The sequence below is a fragment of the Macrotis lagotis genome, chromosome 2, assembly GCF_037893015.1.
Source record: "Macrotis lagotis isolate mMagLag1 chromosome 2, bilby.v1.9.chrom.fasta, whole genome shotgun sequence".
Taxonomy (NCBI): Eukaryota; Metazoa; Chordata; class Mammalia; order Peramelemorphia; family Peramelidae; genus Macrotis; species Macrotis lagotis.
In genome coordinates this window covers 222,595,735-222,616,525 of record NC_133659.1, presented here as the reverse complement: position 1 = coordinate 222,616,525, position 20,791 = coordinate 222,595,735, and the positions used below count along the sequence as shown (strand labels likewise).

The window sequence follows — 20,791 nt, the reverse complement described above, 5'->3', positions numbered from 1 at the left end:
GGGGATTACTTAAGTTGATAAGTCAGTCATCAAATAATAAATATTTGCTTCTAATTTACAAATTTGTTATACTACAAAATAACACAGTAGGAAGAGGAAGGGGCCATAAAGCTAAAAAAATCACTAAAATATGGCTTTGAATACTTTTAAGAGGGATAGTATCCCCCCACCAAATTATGGATGTATTTCTAGAGGGTCCAGTGAATTCTCTCCTAATAACAGACAAGCTCCCTGGAACCTGTCGGGGGGGGGGGGAAGCCCCACCACTCACACTGCATGGTCAGATCAATCCTAGCTGGGCTGAAGGGTTAAGGTTGTGATTGAGATCACCTCAGGTTTTCTCAGTGGGTCTGCTTCCATTGCTCATGGATCTAAGACACTCTGGAGAATGTCTGGTTAGGTGTGGGGCCCTCTCAGGACTTAAATCACTTTAGCTGATCTTACTGATTCACACTGATGTAGCCAGAATTCTCTGGATCTTCTGGAGTTTTAGTAAAAAGGAATATCTTCTCCAAGAAAGTCCTAGGATAGACTGGTCCCCCAAGTGTATCTATAGGACTAAGCCTCCATATGGATCCAAACATCAACCTTCTTGATTTTATCTGGTGGTTCCTGGTCCTGCCCCAAGCCAAAGACCAATGTCAAAGAGAGGGCCTTCCCCCAAGAAGAAGAGGCACCTAGATAACTTGAGGTCTGTGGGTTAATCTTTTGGGTAACAACGTTTGAATAGAATTGGTCTCCTTTGTATTTTATTTTGTGCTTTTAAAAAATATTATTCTGTGAAAGGATCTGTGGACTTCCAACACACTGCCAAGAGATACATGAAAAAAGGTAAAAAGGTAAAAAGCCCCTGACCAGAAGAGAAAGGCAAAGCAGGGAACTACAAGCCCTCCTCCCGTCCGAACCCCTGACTCACCAGTGGACAGAACTCCATCACCAGTAGGTATGGTGTCACCTCTGCACATTGGGCCAGACACTGAAGCAGGTTACTGTGCTGAAGAGCCCTGTAGAGAAAGGATGAGCTCCACTGGGGCAACAAATGGGGAAGGGTTGCTTCAGACCTGGGGCTCCAATGACTAATGGGCAGGTTAATAAGGACCCCACATACAACAATGTTTGTCCTTAATTACTGAAGAAGACCACAACATCAGGGTGGTGATGCCATGAGGGGGACTGTGCTAGCCACCAGTCTCACTTTCTCCTCCAGAGCCATTTGGATCCATTGGCCAGATATGAATCAGGACAACTGAAGATGGCCTTGGATACAAGACAACCAGATTTAAGTGACTTGCTCAAGGTCACACAGCTAGTATGAGTAAAGTGTTTGGGGCTGGATTTGAACTCCTGTCTTTCTGAATCCAAGGCCAATGCTCTATCCACTATGCCAGACATCAACTCAATGGCAGAGAAGGTGGGACAGCCTTGAGGGAAAAGCATTCCTGATGCCAACTCTCTGGCTGGACCGGGATTTCTCTTTTTGTCCACCAGATGTCGCTGGTACCTGCTGTGATATCATCATTACCCACTTTCTCTTCTAGGATCAAAGCCAGCTCTGCCCCGGTTCTGGTCCCCACCTCCGCCCCTCTGTGCAGCCCACAACATGATTCCTGTTGGGAATGAGGGGGATTGCCAGCTGGGCAAGGCTGCCTCCACCTACCGGTATGGTTGGGCCTCCTCGAGGAACTGCATCTGGTCCTGAACACTGGCGCTCACCTTCAGTTCCTTCACTACCACCTGGGTGCTGCTGATGCCTGAATTGACCTCACCCAGGAACACCTGCATGGGCAGGAAACAGGGCCGTCACCCACCCACACCCCCCCTCCCACTCCGTAAGGTTCCCGAAACACAGGTCTTGCCGTGAAGGAGGGGCTCACCCGCTGGGTCAAGAAGCCCCCAAGCAGAGGGCAGCACTGGCCCAGGGAGTCCCTGACCTACTCCTTTCGTGAGACTCTGACTTGGATTAGAAGCAGGCTCCTGGTTAATGTCTCGGTGTAGCTCAGAGAAGCATCTAGGTCCTGGCTATGGGGAAGGGGCACTCCATGGACTCCCTCATGGGAGGGCAACCTGTTCAGCTTACCCAGGCTACCTCTTGTCCTATTTGAAACCATCTCATCCACCAAGTCTTTGCTTTGCTCTGGGCCCTCTCCACCCAGGGACTCCAATGCATTTCATGATGGGACTCACAGGGGCTCTTTCACCAATCCCTCCCTAAGGGAGTGTAGCTCCCCTTCCCAAACTATATCTCTGAATTCCCTTCTCATCCCTGGGGGGGGGGGGGGGGGAGGAAGACAGATTTTAATTAAGGTCTATGGGACAAAGAGGAAGGCAAGGAAAGTCAAATGACAGAGCTAAGAGCTGGGGGCACAAAGAGCTGAGACTCCTGTGCAAAGTCCAGCTCCTGCATCCCTCAGAATTACCTCCTTCACCAGCTGTAGTCCCAGGCCCAGGCCAGGTTCTGGGGCCTTGGCAAGGTGGGGCCACCTACCTGTCCCCCAGAGAAGGGTAAAAGGCACAGACAGCAGGGCATTAAGAATCCTACTGTAAGGGGCACCTCTAATTCAGGGGCCCCCAACTGAGTGTCCCCAGGGTCAGACTCGGACTGGGGAAGGGAGCAGCAGCAGAGAGAACATAGTGTGTGGGCATGCAGGGACCTGGGCCATGCTGCTGACTCTGTGGAACTTCAAGGTCAAGGTCTCCCATTTTCCCGTTCCCTCACCTCCAAATCAAGAGATCCTGAGGAAATAGACTGAAAATGTTTTGAGATCCTTTGTTTGACAAAGCATGCTATGGGGTCCCTGAGGAATTACCCAGTCCTCATCCTCTAAGCCAAATCCCTGCATCTCTACCATTAAGGTTAGGACATCTTCCTTCGAGGAAACACTGCGTCCTGAGGGCCAAGGGGCACAAGAGAAAGAAATAGGAAGTCATTAACCAACGGAACTCACCTTGCCAAACCAACCATGGCCAATCTCCTTCAGGTAGAGGAGGCTGTAGCGTCCCAGGTCTGTAGACTTGAGCAGCTGAACTGTAACAGAGCAGGCTGGGTTCAGTGGTTCCCTTCCCACCTTCCCAATTCCTCTTCAACCAGCACCATCCAATTTTAGTCACTCAACACCAAAGCAGGTGCTACCCTTATGTCTTCAGGGGTACCCCAAGAAAGCTAGGAGGACGAGAGAGTCACTCAGGAAAGAGGGTCCATGTCTAGGGGTTTCCCAATGCGATCATGGGGCTTCCAAGGGTCATTAAGGATTATTGAGCAATAAATTCTAAAAGAAGGAAGCTAGATGCCTGGGCAATGGAGAATCAAGGGAGCTATTCTGGTTATCCCATCATTGCATCAGTCAGGAGAATAGCCTGGGTTGGGCAGACAAGAAGAGCCCAGCAACTGAATGCAGAAGATGGCAAAGTCCAGAGCCCACTAAGTGGGCAGCATCAAGCAGACAGTGTTGTTTGGACAAGTTGCTGATGATGCTGCCCACCCATCCCCTCCCGCCCCAGTGGAGGAGGACAGAGGGCGGGAAGGATGGGGAACACTTTGACATTCCTCCAACCCAATCACTGCAGTGACATTCCAGCCCCACCAAAGGCCTATTGTTGGGGACTGCTTGGCACAGCCCTACACGGGACACACTGGCCCCATTCTCCCCAGGCTCTCTCCCACCCCAAACCAGGCCTGGGTGAGGTCAGTGGTGGCCGCACCCGGCACAATCCTGAGGGAAGGGGCCGGTTACTGGACCCTGGTATCTGCCCTGACTCCCTCTAGTTCTTTCTGGCATGCTCTGAATTCTGTTCCCACTCACATCATCCTTGTTTACTATAGGGGGATGTTGGAGATTTCACACAAATACTCTGGTCCTTTTTTTTGGGGTCCCTCACCTAAGAGGAAGGAGGGTGGCGTAGACTGCATTTATCTTCCCTTCAGGAATCAGACCCTCAGGGCACTCAAGAGACATTTCTAAGCTCTACACCCCTGGTCCCCAAAATGAAAATAGATTCTAAGGATAGACGCACTGAATTTCTGATGTTTGAACAAAGATGAAGGGTAACCCTGATAGAGTTTTATATCTTGGGGCTCCCTCTATGATGTGCTGATGGCACTAGAAATCTCAAGAGGTGCTCACTCAATCATATGATCTTGGACAAATCACTTGGGTCTCAATGATTTCCTCTGTAAAACAAAGGGATTGGATTAGATGATTTCTAAGATCCTTTCATACTCTGACATTTTATGATTTTGAAGGCAATAAATTATTTCTTCACTTGTCATTTAATGGGGAGATATTGCTGCTTCTTCCAATAGGCCCTAGACCTTAGAAATCATTCACATTTACACCTGGAAGATATTCCATGACTTTGTAGTAGGAAGGGGGCTAGGGTGGGAGGGAAAGGAGGGTGCAACTCTAAATGAAAATGAAAATGAAAATCCCAACTTCTCATCCTCCCAGGACATCCCTGAGCATCATCCTCTCCCACCTCTTCCTGGCTCTGGTGTGAGACTGAACTTAAATAGGCTTCCAGAGACCTGAAAGAAACTTCACAGAGCAACAGAGTTCTATTACTCCTTTACTCCTTTGCTTGTAATTGGGGAACTTAGGTTTGGCAATGTAAACTCTGAAGGTGAGCAGATAAACAGGGCTCCCCCCTTTTGGGTTAAATCCTTTGAGACTCCCCAAGGCCCTGATTGTTGGGAACTGCCCAGTCTGCTTGGAGGGTGTTTTCTTACCAAATACCTGACTCTCCCAACCTTTGGGAAAGTTTAATGTGGTAACTTTCTCTCTCTCTTCCCCGGCCTTCATTTCTGACTACCAAGTGAGGCCAGTCCTCAAAGGATGTGACTCTCTAGTCTCCATAATTCCAAATTTGGGTTGCTTATCACAAGCAATGAAGTCTTAGAAATGAGAAGAAAGTTGAATGGATTTATTGCTCTAAGGCAGTCTGGTGCTGTGGAAATAGGGATGAGGACCTGGGTCAGCCCATGTAAGGTTCTCAAGTCACTTAAACTTTCTGGGCCTCAGTTTCTTCATCTTTATACTGTAAGGGCCCTTCCAGCTTTCAATCAATGATCTACAGTGGAAAATAGAAAGAAAAATGAGATCTTAAATCTGCCCTTTGTTAGCCCTTTCAGGCTAACCAACTCTTGATCAGAAGAAATGCTTCCTAAATGACTTATCAGCCTTTGAATTTCTACAACTGCTAGTGTGTGGATTTTCCAGAATTTGTAGAACCAAACTGTGTTAGAAAGGCAGCAAATCACATATATACTTATAGGTAAGTCTCATTCTTACTTTTAATCTGCAAGAGAGCAGGACACATCTGGAGAACCTTGGAAAAGGGGAAAGGGGAGGACTCTTCCCTGGAGATGAGGGTAAGAAAGGGTCAGAGTATTAGACCTTGGATTCAGGTACCTGAGATCAACCATAATCAAATGGTCCCTCTCATTAGATTTCTCATCTGCCAAGGGTGAGGAGTGGGACATAGAGCTGGGTGGTTGGGAATCACCTTGGCCTGGAGCAATGAGATGACTTGGTAGACAGAATGCAGAACCCAAGAGTCAGGAAAACATGAGTTTTAATTCTGTCCCAGCCACTTAGCTTTGTGTGACCCTGGAGGTCACTTAATGAAGCTATCTGTTTCAATCTGCAAAAATGGGAAGAGTAACAAGCCTTCGCACTCAGAATTATTGTTGGGATCCAATGAGTGTTAGCACATATAAAGTTTTTGACAAACTTCAAAGCTCTATATAAATGCTAGGTATTACTACTATTGTTATTATGATTAGATATATAAGATGACATAGTTTAGTGGGTGGAACTTTAGAGTCAAGAAGACTAGAGTTCCAATCCTTTGAAGACTAGATATAGAACTTCTGAAGAGGTGATTTAACTTCTTTCTTGGCTTCAGGTCCTTCATCTCTAAAGGCCTTGAACCCTTTACAGCTCTAAGTCTGTGATCTCATCTCTTCCTGTCATTCAAGACTGCTCTCCACATGGCAGGGACTGGAGGACCTTGGGGATGCAATTTTGCCTTCTTTCAGTGATGGGTCCCAGGGCTCCCTAGCACTGGGAGATGGCTTTCCTATGAGCAAGCATTTAGCTTTTAGACATTTTTTCATTTTCCTGGAAACTCTAAGTAGACAAAGAGAGGGGCAAGCTGACAGAGTGAAGAAAGGACATTACAACTGAAATTTCTGGAGCTATGTGTCAAAGAGATAGCTTGGACCCAAGCCTGAATTGGTGGAGGGTGAGCAAAGATTTGGGAAATTTGCCATCACTGACCTTGTCCCCCCCCCCCCTTAGGGAGAGGGATTGAAGAGAGCAAACACACTCAAAGAAATACATAGGGCAGTTGTTAACCTTTTGGGGTTGTGGACACCTCTGGTCATCTGGTGAAATTTACAGACCCCTTCTCAGAATAATTTTTTAAGCATAATTGAAAGAATTGCCCATATTCAGTTAGAGGCTGGTGGAAATAATGATGAAAAAACTCTAAATTTAGGCAGTACAGGTGGGAGATGAACCTGCTCCTGCCTACAGCCTCCTTATCACTCTGACAGCAGCTGTCTGACATACAGCCCCTCAGAAGTCCTAAGAGGCAGCTCAGCTCTAGGATCAGAAAGCTCCTTGAAAGAGTTCCAGGGGGCATCTAGGTAGTATAGTGGATAGAGCACCAGCCTTGGAGTCAGGAGGACCTGAGTTCAAATCCAGCCTCAGATACTTAACAGTTACCTAGCTGTGTGATCTTGTGTAAGTCCCTTAACCCCATTGCCTTAAATTTAAAAAGAAAGAAAGAAAGAAAGAAAGAAAGAAAGAAAGAAAGAAAGAAAGAAAGAAAGAAAGAAAGAGTTCCAATCCCAAAGTCCAGGGGAAGAAGATGACTTAGGAAAACCTATCTCTCTCTTTTCACCCCTACACACTTTCCTATATCATAAAAACCCTTAGACAACCTTGATCATGGGAAGGAGGCCTTTCTCATTGGGAAACCCCTATCCCACTTCTATTCTAGGCTGTTAATTGGAGTCTGACAGTACTACCCCCAGTTCAATGAAGATCAACCTCCTATAATGGTCAGAGACCTTGGGATTGTAGTAAGAGGCTCAAGGATAGAGAAGACGATCTCACAGAACTAGGGAAGGCTACTTGATGCTATCTCCTCAGTACCTAAGAAAAGGGAAACTGAGTGAGAACAGGGGTTAGTACAGTACCTGCAGGAACCCTCAGCATTTAGCAGGTAAAAGACAAAGAGCACCTAGAGAGTGAGGATTCTGGTCAGGGCAAATCTCAGTCCTGGGAGTATTAACCAGCCCCAACCCTGGTCCCTTTCCCACTGTGGTAGAAGAATCCAGGATTTTGATAGAAGAAATAGTGAAAAAGTACCTTGTTCTGCCACCCACACCTACCCCCCCCACCACATCCCCCCAAATTACAAAGAAACATGGGAACAGGCCCTCAGCCCCCTTTCCGGCCCACCCACTCCTCTCGGACTGAAAGGACAGATTCATAGGCCCCCACCCCATGAGGCTCACAGAACATAAAAAAGTGCCTCTCTGTGGACAAGCTGCCCTCTCTGGACACAATGGCCAAACAGGGCTGTGTGGCTGGCCTGGTCTCATGCCCATAGCCATTGGGTGGGGTAGGAGTTTGGAAAGAAGGAAAGAAATAAGCTAGGAATGGTTCTGCCTTCTTTCCAACAGTCCAAGAGACTTAAAGAATCTCTGGGGTCTCTTGGGCTGCCCAGAGTTGGTCACAAGATGGCACAGATTTGGGATGAGTGCCACTCAATAGCAACAGAATGAATTCCTGCTTCCCCACCCCCCTGCCCTCTTGGTTGGTGTGGAGAAAACCGGCTGGCACTGAGAAGGGGTTTTTTCTCTTCTAGTCAATGAAGACTAGGGCTGGCAATACAGAAAGATCTATCTTCTATCCATCTCCCCCAAGGAGAGGGTAGGGGATTGGGGAGGAAAGAGTTCTTTGCAGAAGACCCTGGAGGCTTTAGGTCTCTCCTCCTCTCACACTTCACAACTGTGAAAAACTGTGGCCTTGTGCCAGAAAAGATGAAAAAGCTGGAACTTCCCAGGATCTCTGCCTATTCTCCCTCTATTGGAAGGACAGCCCCAGAGAAGGGAAGGACTTTTACATACCAGGATGGTAATGGAACAACACCACTGAATCTGCTCTATTATTCACTACATGTGTAACTTTGGAAAATTTATTTGCTTATCTCTCCCATTAGAAATGTATTCTTCTTGAAAGCAGTGTGGAATTGGAGGATTTTTTTTTGTTCATTAATTTTCATTTTTACTTTTCTTTGTATCTCCAGGGCTTAGCATGAGGTCTGATACATAGAACATTTTTTGACATATTGCAAGATTGACTTTCTGGGTCTCAGTTTCTTCACTTGTAAAAATGAGGGGTTAGACCAGATGAGCTCAAAGGTTTCCTCTAGCCCCAAGTCTTAAAGCCCCCATGGTCTGATCACTGGGTCCTTGAAGCTATAGTCATGGAGTCTTAAGGGCCAATAGGGAAACCAAAGCAGCATGGAATACAATTTCCCATTCTTAGAATTTAGTCTTCCACAGAAAGGGCAAGGATTCCAGGAACCGAAAGAACAATAAACAGTTGCTCTGGGAGTTCCCCAGGATAGGCCAGGCCCGACAAGATTTTGAAACCCCACCTCAAAGTACTATCGTCAAGGAAAAGGAATCCAGGATAGGGAGACCTCCTCTACATCACCCTGAGATCCTACTTCTGAAGCCATTCATTCCTACTCCAGGATCCTGAGGAGCTTACCCTCTGAGGGTTAGAGGCAAGGGTGGTTTGTTCATTCTCTTAGAAATAGGCATCATATTGGCCAGGGGAGCAGAACATAACACCTGTATCAACAAGTTCTGCCGCTGCCCAGAAGGGCCCAAGGTCCACCCAAAGTCTTCTTTGTGCAATCTAACCCTTAATCCTAGGATACCAACATAATATAGAAGAAGGTCTGGAATTCTCTAAGAAATTGAAAAGCCACCGACAGTTCTAGCCACACTAATAGAAGGCAAACAGGTAAAGTAATTTTTATGATAAAAAGCCTAGAGAAGGAGTGTATGTTGATCGAGACTCCCATGCAAGTCTCCAGAAGACCTCAGCCTACCTAGATCATTCAGTATGGTCCAGAGGACAAACTAATCTTTTCCAAGTCTCAGAGTAAGAATGTGGAAATAGGGTGGGTGAAAGGGTGAGGGTGAGGAAATGGGTATTCTTTAAAGTATCTGGGAAGTACAGGGTCCAAGTTTCAGGACTGACCCCAAGTTCTTAACATGAGACTAACCTGATCTCCCAGGCTGCTTGGCCATGGGGAGTGAGACCTCAGTGAGGGGCAGTATGTACACCTCGGGGCCATTCTGCGTGGCCGGAGACCCCTGCACGGAGAACTCGGTGGTGTAGTCGTCACCTTCGGCATTCTCAAACTCCTGGTGGGGGGGAAGCGGAGACGGAGACCTCCCGTGAGCCGTGGATCCTGATCCAGGGTTCCCTGGGGGCTCCTGCAATGGGTCAGTCAGATGGATGGAGGGATGGACAGATAGGAAGTGAGTTAAAAAAAATGGTGGGGGTGGCACCACTGCTCTGAAAGGCACCCTCCACAGTCCTGACCATTGGCTATGTACAGAAAGTTCTATCATCTCCCCTCCCCTCCTCCCACTGGCAGGCTCCCCACACCTGCAACTGAACTCTCCCTGCTTGCCCTTCAGGGTTAAGTTGTCCTGGCCCTGGTTCCTCCTTGCCCCTGTTGTCAGGGTCAAAGAGGCCAGGATCACCCTTTCCTAGCAGAAAGGCAAACAGAGCTTCTTCCAAACCATTTATGCAGTCTTTCCTCTCCCCACCTACCATCACCCCACATGTGCTCTCTCTCTCTCTCTCTCTCTCTCTCTCTCTCTCTCTCTCTCTCTCTCTCTCTCTCTCTCTCTCTCCCTCCCTCCCTCCCTCCACTTCTCTTTTCCCCTCACTTTCCCATTATTCTTCCCCTTCAACTTCACCTCTAAGCCACAAGCACTAGACACTTCCTAAAGTCCTTACAGGTCCTGGTCCTTATATACCACTTTGGAAAGCAGAAGATGGATGGGAGGAGTTCATGAAATCACTGCACTGCACTTTACCCACACCTAGCTCCTACCTCTACCTTGGGGGTCTTAACTTTTGGGGGGTCATAGACCCTTTTGGAAGTCTGCTAAAGCCTATGGATGATTTCTCAAAATAATGGTTTTAAATACAAAATACAAAAATGAGATTATAAAGAAAACCAATTACACTGAATACAATTATCAAGGTTGTTTTTTCAGAGTTCTACAGACAGAGATATTTTGAAAGAAGTTGTAAAGGAATAAAGAGAAAAAAATTACTCTGCACAGCCATATGGAGCATTGCTAGGAGTGTCCCCTAGGTATCAGGACTCCATCTCCTACATCAGTCCATTTACCTGAATCAGATCCCTGGATATCCCTGCCTTGTGTGTGCTATGGCCTGATGGTGGATTAGGGAAGGAGGGAAACACTTCTGACTAGGCACTATGTGGGCAGACAGGTTGAATCAGACTGGAAGAATACTCTGCTTTTCAAAGAGAGTCCCACAGCCAAGGGAAAGGGAGGGAGACTTGCAGAGGAGGATCCCAGCAATGGGCATGACTGGAAGGAGTTAGTACCTCTTAACAAAGAACCTGTGACTGGGTAGGGTAGAAATTGTGCTAAACCCTGGCTGGGAAGCCTTAGATCAAATCTGATAGTGCTCAAGGTGTTAAGTACTTGGTGATTACAGATTTATCATTATCCTCCTAACCCCTCTAGGGGTAGGGCAGGTGAAGTGGATAGAATGCTGGGCTTGGAGTCAGAAAGACTCATCTTCTGTGTTCAAATTCATCCTTCAGACACTCGGTAGCTTTGTGATCCTGAGCAAAGCATTTAATCCTGTTTACCTTGGTTTCCTTATCTGCAGAAATGAGTCAGAAAAGATAGTGGCAAACTACATTTTTACCAAAGAAAACCTCAAAAAGGGTCAGAAAGAGTCAGACACTACTGAAAACCACTGAACATCCACCTCCTCTAGGGACTTTTGTGCCTCTAGAGAAATCCTCAACATATCAACTTAGTCTAAAGCAGGGGTTCTTAGCTTCTTTGGCATCATGGAGACCTTTAGTAGTGTGGTAGCCCACGAACTCCTTCTTAGAATAATGTTTTTAAAGAAATAAAATAAAATTTTACAATTACAAAGGAAATCAATTGTATTGAAATAAAGGTATATTTTCTTTCTATCCAAGTTTACAGACTCAGTGAAATCTATCCATAGACCTTGACCTCTTATGGTGGGATATATGGACCTCTGGGTAAGAAACTCTGGTTGAAGCTCAACATTCAAAGACCCCTCCCTTTCCTTGACTCTTTAGCTACTGGGATTCAAACATGAATAACTTCACTTCTCTTACTATATTCAAATCAAAGAAGCTTCCCTTTCAATTGGGTTCCAGTCTGAGCTGCATGTCTAGTGTTTAAAGAAATACCATTTAAAGATATACCACAAGGAAGAAACACAGAAATGAAAGGAAGGGAATTAATTTAACTTTTCTGAGATTCTATTTCCTCATTTGTAAGACAGGAATCAAAATACCTTTAGTGTCTACTTCACTGGGTTATTGGAGGGTCCCAAGAATAGTGGGCTACCTGCTCCAATGCCCACCTCCTAGGCCAGCTCTTCAACCAAGCCAACCATCCAGTCTTAAATATCACCAGTTTACTAATAATATTTCTTGGTCAGACAGTTTCCTCCTGAATTCAATCTAGCCTTTCACGCTGTAATTTCCCCACAAAGAAAACTGGAGTTTGCCCTCCTTACCTGCCTTCTGTTATGTGTGTAACATCCTCTCTGTGAGTGAATAAGTGTGCAAATCAGACACGTGCGCACCTTTAACCTCCCAAAGTCAGCAGAACTGTACTCCTGAGACAACCACTCACTCAGCCTCCATTGCTAGTATTCCGCCACCTATCCCTCTTCCTTTGTCCTCTCCCAGTAGGGTTGTAGAATGACTCAAGTAAATCTTTGCCCGCACTTGAACAAGGAAGGTGTGGGAGACAGGACTGTCTTTCTCTTTACATTTAATTCCCTTGGGGTCACAATGGCCCAATATGAGATGTGAACCATCTCCATTGGGTGGCCCTAGAAACCCACCTCAATCCTATCCAAACTTTGGGCTTCTCACATTAATGGAGGCGAGAAAGTACCTTTAGTTCCAGTTCCAATCTTTATCAAATCAATTTGCTCCCACCTATTTATTTGCTTCTTATAGATTGTCCCCTACACCTAACTTTACCTAAATACAAAGAGAGCACAGTTTAGTCTTGTTGCAGACCAGACTCACCCCCTGCCGGGCTTCCCAGCTCCATGCTACCTACCCCAGCCATCTGCCAGATGAAGATTAGACCTTTACCCTTGGGCTGGGACAGCCAACTCAGCAACCCTTCTCCACCCCACCCATTCACAGGGAGTTCCTTGGTCTTCTCTAAAAGCTTGAGGTTGGGCAATCCAAGGCAAAGGGAACAAATACCAACTGCACTCTGGCTGTTGCCACACCTGCTCCTAAAGAAAGTGCCTGATAACAGAACCCAGAAACCATCATAACAGACAATATTTTCCTCCACATCTCTAGCACTCAAGTTCTACCAGCAGGGGCAGAAGTCATTCACAAGAGAAATTTCTTTTCTTTTTATTGAATTGTTATTGATATTTTTTATTTTTACATTGCCCTAATTTTCCCTGCCATTCCTTCTCCCCTGCCTTCCTTTCAAGAATCATCTCTTATAGTCAAGAATTTCAAAAGTACTTTCAAACCATTTGAAAACTCAGCCTTCTTCCCTGGCTAATTTCACCTTGTACCTAGTCCACAACCAGTCACACTCTCAGAATTTCCTTTTTTCTGTCGACTTTCCAAGGAAATAGAAATTCCAACTTGTGGCCTGGAAGGAGTTGGGGTTCTAAGACCATCCTGGGGGTGAGGGAGGTACTTCCTGACAAACCTAGTCACTTGGCAGGGCTGCAGGGAGAAATCTTGAATTCTACGGGCTACAACAATGTTCAGGTAGGACAGTAAGATCATTGTACCCCTTCTTATGGATGGTGCCAGCAGCACTGTGCTCACCACCTAAGACCCTAAAGAAGCAAATGAATGGGAAAAAGAGAAGCTCAAGAAGCTCCAGTGTTGGGGACCACTATGGGGTCTAGAGAAAGAGCCTCTCTAGATAGCAGCCAGACCCCAAAGTCAGTTTTCCATTTGGAATTTTCTGAAGAAACACCTTGAACCAGGAGATGAAAGAATCAGGGCTGGTGGGAAAAGGGCGAGGGAAGTCTCACTGTAGAGAACTGGGGTGTTTACGAAAAAGCCAGGACAGGACTGGCCCACAGTCTATATCACCCCCACACTCTCCTTGGTTGACTCCCCACTCATTTTCTACTTCTTTCCCCTGTGTACTAGCTGGCTTTGCAACCTAATGCCAGGCATCTCCTCAAAAATCCCAATTATTGTGGGAGAATCACTTTCTCCAGCACATTCTGTGCCTCTGAGGTCAGAGACTCCTACCCTCTGAGAGTGGAGTAGGGCCAGGGCATTTAATCCTGCTACAATGCCCAACATTACTAAATTGTTCTGCAATATATGTCATATCTATGCTAGGGACAAACCTTTGGTATGGAGTGAGGTGGATGAAGAAAGGGTTGGAGGGGGTCAGAAGGAGCTGGGAACGAGAACAGAGGGGACAAGAAACTAATGGGAGTGCAGCAGTGAAGCTGGGGCATCTTAGTCTTCTTAGACCATAATGGCTATGTGACCATGGGAAAATCACTTAACCTCTCTGTGGCATCCAAGCAATGAGGTCCAATCAGGTCAGTGGAGGCTCAAGTTCCACAATGGTTATGTCAATGCAGAAGTCCTTTGAATTAGTCCCTTCACCTCTGTCTTCCTACTTAAAAAAGGTGGGAACATAAGCAGTCTTCTTTCTAAGTAAGAATAACGACTTCTGCCCTTGAAAGATTGAGAGGATTCCTCATGAAATAATCGCATGGAGGAGCTCTCTGAAAGAAAAAAAAATGTGGAGAGATATTCCCATTTCTTATATTAATTAATATCAGTACTGTGGATTCTGTTTACTAGATTCTCTTTGGGAAATGGTGATTTGATCCTATTAACTTGGTGAATTAGGCTAACTCAATTTAAGAGCCATCAGAATCAGAAGTAACCTGTGAATTGGGAATTTCAACTTTGATTCTGACCTTCAGAAAAAAAAAGTTTAGCTATAAGAGTCCCGGGTGGTGGCTAATGATGGTCTGTCTGGGCATTTTCTCCCCTTGCCCCCCCCCCAGCCTGAAATGCGTGCCCTCCTAGGCTATGATGACTGACCTTGCTGGCTTCCTTTAAGTCTCCCTTCTATAGGAAGCCCTCCCAAACCCCTCTTAATTCCAGTGCCTTCCCTCTTTTAATTTTTTTTATTCATCCTCTGCATTGCTTGCTTTGAATGTATTTGTTTGCAAGTTTTATATATGGTCCTTTACATCTGGGGACTGTCTGACTCTTTTTTTGTGTCCCTCACTTAGCAGAGTACACACTTTATAGATACTTATTGAATTGAATTGTTGACAGCTCCAAGGACATTTTGTTCTGTCTCTCAGACTCTTAAATCTTCTAGACTCTAACAACAATAATTCTCACATTTGCAAAGTGACTCAGTGTTCACAAAATGCCTTTATATCCATTACCTCCCAACAAACCTAAGAATTAGGCAGGGCAGATAATGATTAGAAATCAGGAACATGCAGTAAGGAGGCAGCAGGTGAGACAGAGCTGAGCTTCACTTTTGCATCACCTGCTGCCCCTTCACCGTATGTCCCTGAATCCACACACACATGTATATATGTATACACCTGTATAATAATACACCCATTTAAGGATAAGGAAACTAATCCTTAGAGAAGTAACTTGCCCAAGACCATATGGTTAAAAAGTAATGCATCTGGGATAAGAACCTATCTCCTGATAACAAGATCAGACCTTCTCTCTCTACACAATGCTGTAAGAGTGAAAGACAATTTTGATGTCTGTGTCATAATCTATGGGGTTCAACAACAGGCAGACCATAAACTTATCACAGTAAGGGGCCCTGCCTCTATAAATTTAGCAAAGAGATCAATGCATGAAACTAAGAAAACTTTAAAACTCCATCAGAAACAGTTTTTACATACAATTAACCCACCACAGGAGTTGCAAATTCAAATAAGCAATTCTGTTAATCACTGGTTCTACAGTGGAGCTGTGTTATTAAAATGGCTATCATTATCAATATCACTAAAAGTCTATAAAATAATCATTGGCCCAACATTCTCTACTAGGTCCAATAGGAAATCAATATGGGCACAAAGATGGGAAGAAGAGGGAGAATTTTGGAGAATGAAGATTATTGCCACCCAAGTAATCTCAGTTGTTCCTGAGAAGATGCTCAGCAGTGGGGTGGGCACTTTCTCTTCTCAAGAACAAGGGGTGTATGTGTGTGTGTGTGTATTGTGTGTGAGAAACCTTTTTTGTTACCTTCGCCATGCAAAAATGGGCACTTTAATTCAAAGATGGATATCTTTGACCTCAAGGCCAGCTGATTACAGACTTTACATCAACATTCTTGGCAGTTCCAACATTCAGAGTAAGTGAGCTGGCAGAGATGAATGCTGGATTTGTGGTCACTGATAGAACTGCTTGGGCCTGCTCTCATCATATCCTGGGTCAGAAGAGCCCAGTCAATTATCTTCAATGAGGTTTTTGGAATATGTACCATTAAGAAATCTCTGCCACAAAATAGGGCCATCCAACAGCACACCCACAAAGCAAGAACAAAAAACAAAAACCTATCATCAGAGTTAGGGAAAGGCAAAGAGGGTCAGGATGCCTGAGATTACTCCAAGGCTCTGTGTGGGGCCATGGGGGCTCTGTTTCTAGACATGCTGTTGTCCATTGGCTGACATTCCCCCTCATCACCCTCCTGACACTAGCAAGTAACCAATCTCACCAAATCACATTGTCCTCTTTGAACTTCTTGCAGAAGAAAGAAGACAAAGCCTTTGCAAGGCTCACAGATCAATGTGAACAATATCTCTGGCAGGCAATGGGAGCTGAGGTTGGCCCCTCTCTCACTACAAAACTCATCTCTCGCTTCCATGATGGGTCCAGTCCATCCCTTACCTTGAACCCGATGTTTCCCTTCTTACAGCACAGACAAGCCAGCATGAGGAAGATGAAGGTAAAAAGTCCAGAGAAAGAAACAGCCACCACAGCAAGAGATGAGGACCAGGACAGTTCACTAAGTGGGGCTCCGTCTAAGAGAAAAGATCAAAGACAGGGAGAGAAGAGTTATACAATGAAGCCCAACAGAAGGCTCATTACTAAGTTATCAATTCAACTTTAATCAATAAACATTTATTAATCACTTGCTATGTGCAAGACATTGTACATCAATAAAAATATGAAAAGCAACACAATTTCCATCCTCAAGGAGCTTACACTCTATTTGGGTGATGTATATAACATGTCTACAAATAAGTGTGATAGAAGTTACAGTGAATTACTGTAGTGTTGGGACAAGCAATCATTTTTATATGGTTTCACTTTGTGACAATTTTATCCCCAAAATACACTGTTAGTATAGAGTGTATTTGGTCCTCATTGTCATCAGTGTGGTTTCAAGATGAATAAATAAATATAGGTCAAAATTTTATGAATTGATATTAAATCATGTTTGTTTCTATATCTGCTAGACTGACTTAGAACTTCAACCTGATCAGGGCCAACTTAACTAAGTCGGTTTCCTGACTTCTAAGCTAATTCCCTGACAATTAAGTGTTTTATTTCATCCTATACATTATTTTATTTATATGGTGTTTTTAATTCTGAGATTTTTAAGGATGGACATTATTCTAAAGAAATGTGCAAAAACTGTAGCTCTTACAAAACATCCTTCAATGACTTTGAAAGTTATTGTTGCAGTTGTTGATGTGGGAGTTAAGTGAAAAGAAAACCAAAAAAATAACACCTATCTCTGACCAACAACAACAACCTAATTAGTTATCAGAAAATAAGCAAAGGCCTTCAGAGGGGCCTGGCAGTTGAAGGTGTTGTTAATGATTTCTCAGCAATGCAAGGTAGACTTCTTCAAGTCAGAAAAAGTGGCCAGAAGAACAGTCATTGTTGATCTAAGCTACTATTACCATGATAAAAAAAAAAAATGCATAGTATAGGACAGGACAATACAAAGGCTGAAGTACTGAAGATTGGAAAAGATAATTTTACTAATGATTTTTCACATTTTAATTCAAAGATATTTTGTTAGAAGTCTATGAAGTCTATAATACTTGCACATTCTCATCAGGTTATAAAGTATCCATACCCAAAAAGTCTTGGAGGAATTTTTTAACTTCCAATGGACCTGGAAGTCACTTCTCTATTGAGGCAATGACAAACTCTGATACACAGAGATAACCAATTGGAGATGGAATACTATATGGTACAAGTTTGCAAAATGCCACATTTCAACAAAAAGTTAAGAAGTTTATCCAAAAGACAGAGATAGCCATGCTAAAAGAACTTGGAAACTCATTTTATTTAAATCCAACTTGAGGGGAAACAAACATTTATGGGCTACAACTGGATTTGAAAAAATAAACTGCTAGCATACTGTGTATTTAGTCTTCAATGTCGTAATTGTGGTTTCAAGATGAATAATTAAATATAGGTCAAAATCTTGTGAATTGATACTAAATCATGTAAAATAGGTGACTGTGAGAAAAGGAGGATATATTGCATATTAAAAAGCATTTTTAAAAATATAGAAAGTTTTAACTTTTCTTGTATGCATCAATAAACTTAGTTTACTTAGTCCCAGTTAATTTTCAGACTCTGTAAGAGGATAATAAGATCAAAGAAGAGATCTAAACACTGAGAATAACAAAATTTGAGGAACAGATATAACAACAATAATGCTCAGCATTTGTATAGCTTTTTAAGGTTTTGCAAAGTGTTTTACAAATGGTATCTCAACACAACATTTGATCCTCACAACAACCCACGAGTTAGAGGCTATTTTTACCCATATTCTACATGAAGAAATTAAGGCAGACAGAGGTTAAGTGACTTGCTATGTTCATATAGTTAATATGTGAGACCAGATTTAAACTCAGGTTTTCCTAACTCCAGGTTCAGTGTTAAAGTGGGATGGACATGGGGTGAGGTCAGGAAAAACTTTATTAAGAAGAAGGTACAAGGACTATGTCTTGGAAGGATAAAAAGGATTTTAATTTGAGGAGAGGGGAAGAAAATATGTTTGAAGGGAAGACATTCAATGTATCCTCTGAAGCAGAAGAGTTCAGGGCAAGATCAATAGGCAAATTTGGTTGCAATGTGGAGTTTGTGAAGCAGAATCATGGGAAATAAGGCTGGAGGCAGATTACGAAGGCATTTAAATAGTGGACTGAGTGAAGTGTTAGTATTTTAATCCAAAAGGCACCAAGTGTTCTCTGAAAGTTTTTGAGCAGTGGAGTGGCAAGGGTCAAATTTGAGCATCTGGAAGATTAAACAGGAATGGTCAACTGAATAGGGGAGAAAATGGAAGGGGTGGTGAGAGACCAGATAGGACATCAAGGAAGCCTGAATTAGGGTAGCCACAGTTTTTTTAAATGGAAAGGAAGTTAAAGATTTGACTTTCACCCATATTATGGATACAGAATTAACAGGATTAGTGACTGGATTTTGGGATAAGAGAGAAGAAAAGATCAAAATAAAGTTTTGAACATGGGTCATAGAAAAGATAATGGTACCTTTGGCCACTTGGGAAGACAATGGCAACAGAAATAAAAGAAATGAACAAAGAGTCTAGGAGTTAAAGTCATTATAGCTTTCTACCTCTATCCAGTAAGAGTATAGATTTACCCAACAAAATAATCTATCATTCCTCTTTGGGGAAAATTTCATCCTTCAGTACAGCCTACACATTAAGTAGGTAGAGCCCATGGCAGGTCAAGTACCAAGGTCCCAGGGTCTTATCCCAGATTATCCTTCTTTGAACCAGTCTCCTGAGGTCTTGGTAATGGAAAAAACCAACAAGAAGAGAATTGGGAGGGACAGAGTGACACACTGTGTCACCCAAGGAGCAAGCCAGCCCACCTTGTTCCAAGGGTTCTCATGGTTCAAGGCTGTTCCATTCCTTCCTAGCCTTATCTTCAAAGGAAGCTGCAGAATCCCCCAAACCCCTCAAGGTAGTATTTATATCTGATAGTCATAACAGAAACATAGTCCTAGAATGGTAGAACTAGGAGGGACCTTACTTTTTCACAGAAATCAATGAATTTCAGGGATGGGATCCCCCAAATAACAGAGCTGACGAGTGATCCTCCAGGTTTTGCTTGAAGACCTTCTCCAGTTAGGAGGATGTTTCTACCTCCCAAGACGACCTGTTCCACTTTCCCACAGTTCTAAATGTTGGGAAATTTTTCTTTCCATTAAGCCAAAGTTAATCACTTTATAATTTCTCTACCCGTTACTCCTAGTTCTGCCCTCTGGAGCCAGAAAGAACAAGTCCAATCGCATTTGCTTTTGTAATAGCCCTTGAGGTACTTGAAGGTGGTTCACATGCCATCCTCCCTTCCCTCCTCCACCCCCATCCTGATCTTTTGCTTCTTCCTCAGTTCCTTCAAAAGATCTATTTATGGCCAGGCCTCAAAGACTTCAAAATTTAGGCTCTCCTCTTCTGAGTGTTCTCCCCAGGGGAAAGATCATTAGGAAAATCACCTACTTGTTCTGAATGCAGCCCAAGAACACCTAACTCCCTTCATGTTGCAGATGGATAAAATGAGACTTTCAAAAAAAGAGAAATTAATTGCCTAAGTCAATTAAGGAATTAGTGGCAAAACTGGAATTAAACCTAGGCAACTGGCTTCCCAATCTGTTGCTCTTTCAATCATACCATAGTATATGTAGGAGGGGAACCCCTAGAAATGGTGTTCACCCCTATGAGTGATATTTCTCCCCTAGGGAGACACATTTCTGGTACCTCAGAATAAGATACTATTTGATGAGAGTGGGATTTGATCAGAGACCTCCTGATGGGCAGCAAGAAGACAAGCAAACAGCTGGAACCTACCTAGCTCTAGAATAGAGAGAAGAGATAGAGAGTAGAGGGCTGGGATATGCTGAGCTCAGTGTGGATCAGGAAGCTTGCAGTACCAGCACTGGTCACTGGGCAACACTGCTGCTACACAGAAAGGTAATTGGAGCTGTTTTCCGGGGAAGCCTAGAATTCCTGTCTTTGGGACAACATCCCTTCCCCTTCCCCACCCTCTAACATCCATCCATTCCTGCCTGGCCTATTATTAAGTTAACAGACTAGGGGGAGCTTTGCTTGATCTAGAACAGCTTTTAGCTGGAAGGCTAATTTCCCCTTCCAACACAGACCCAGGTATTTGCATATCTGATACAACAACCTATCCTATATTTTTGCCAGACTGCCTCAAGAGAGGCCCTCAAGCCATCCTGAGAACAAAACTATGGAAGACAGACTCAGAGACAGGGTAGTGACTAACAAAACTCCCAAATATAAACATGAGAGTCCAAATTAAATTAAATGTGGAAAAGCTCCAAACCTCTTGTATAATTGCTAGACAGGTAAAATCTGGGCAGCTATTAGAGCAATAGTTAGTGAGACCTGAAGTAACTGATGCACAGGCCCATCAGTTTCATAAGT

At 44.0% G+C, this 20,791-nt stretch overlaps 1 protein-coding gene across 8 annotated transcripts in view; it reads right to left on the bottom strand.

Annotated features, from left to right (window-relative positions):
- Nucleotides 1-20,791, bottom strand: part of AATK (apoptosis associated tyrosine kinase) — a 209,951-nt gene that overhangs the window by 23,208 nt on the left and 165,952 nt on the right. For 5 of the 8 annotated variants that reach the window (XM_074224940.1, XM_074224941.1, XM_074224943.1 and 2 more), the window contains exons 2-6: nt 16,243-16,376; nt 9,310-9,523; nt 2,946-3,025; nt 1,658-1,776; nt 917-1,004 (exon numbers count right to left, since the gene is read on the bottom strand). In XM_074224940.1, the coding sequence (XP_074081041.1) occupies nt 917-1,004; nt 1,658-1,776; nt 2,946-3,025; nt 9,310-9,523; nt 16,243-16,376 (635 nt within the window). Of the gene's footprint in view, nt 1-916; nt 1,005-1,657; nt 1,777-2,945; nt 5,065-9,309; nt 9,524-16,242; nt 16,377-20,791 lie in introns of those variants that run through there. The other 3 variants (XM_074224942.1, XM_074224944.1, XM_074224947.1) reach the window with 2 other exon arrangements.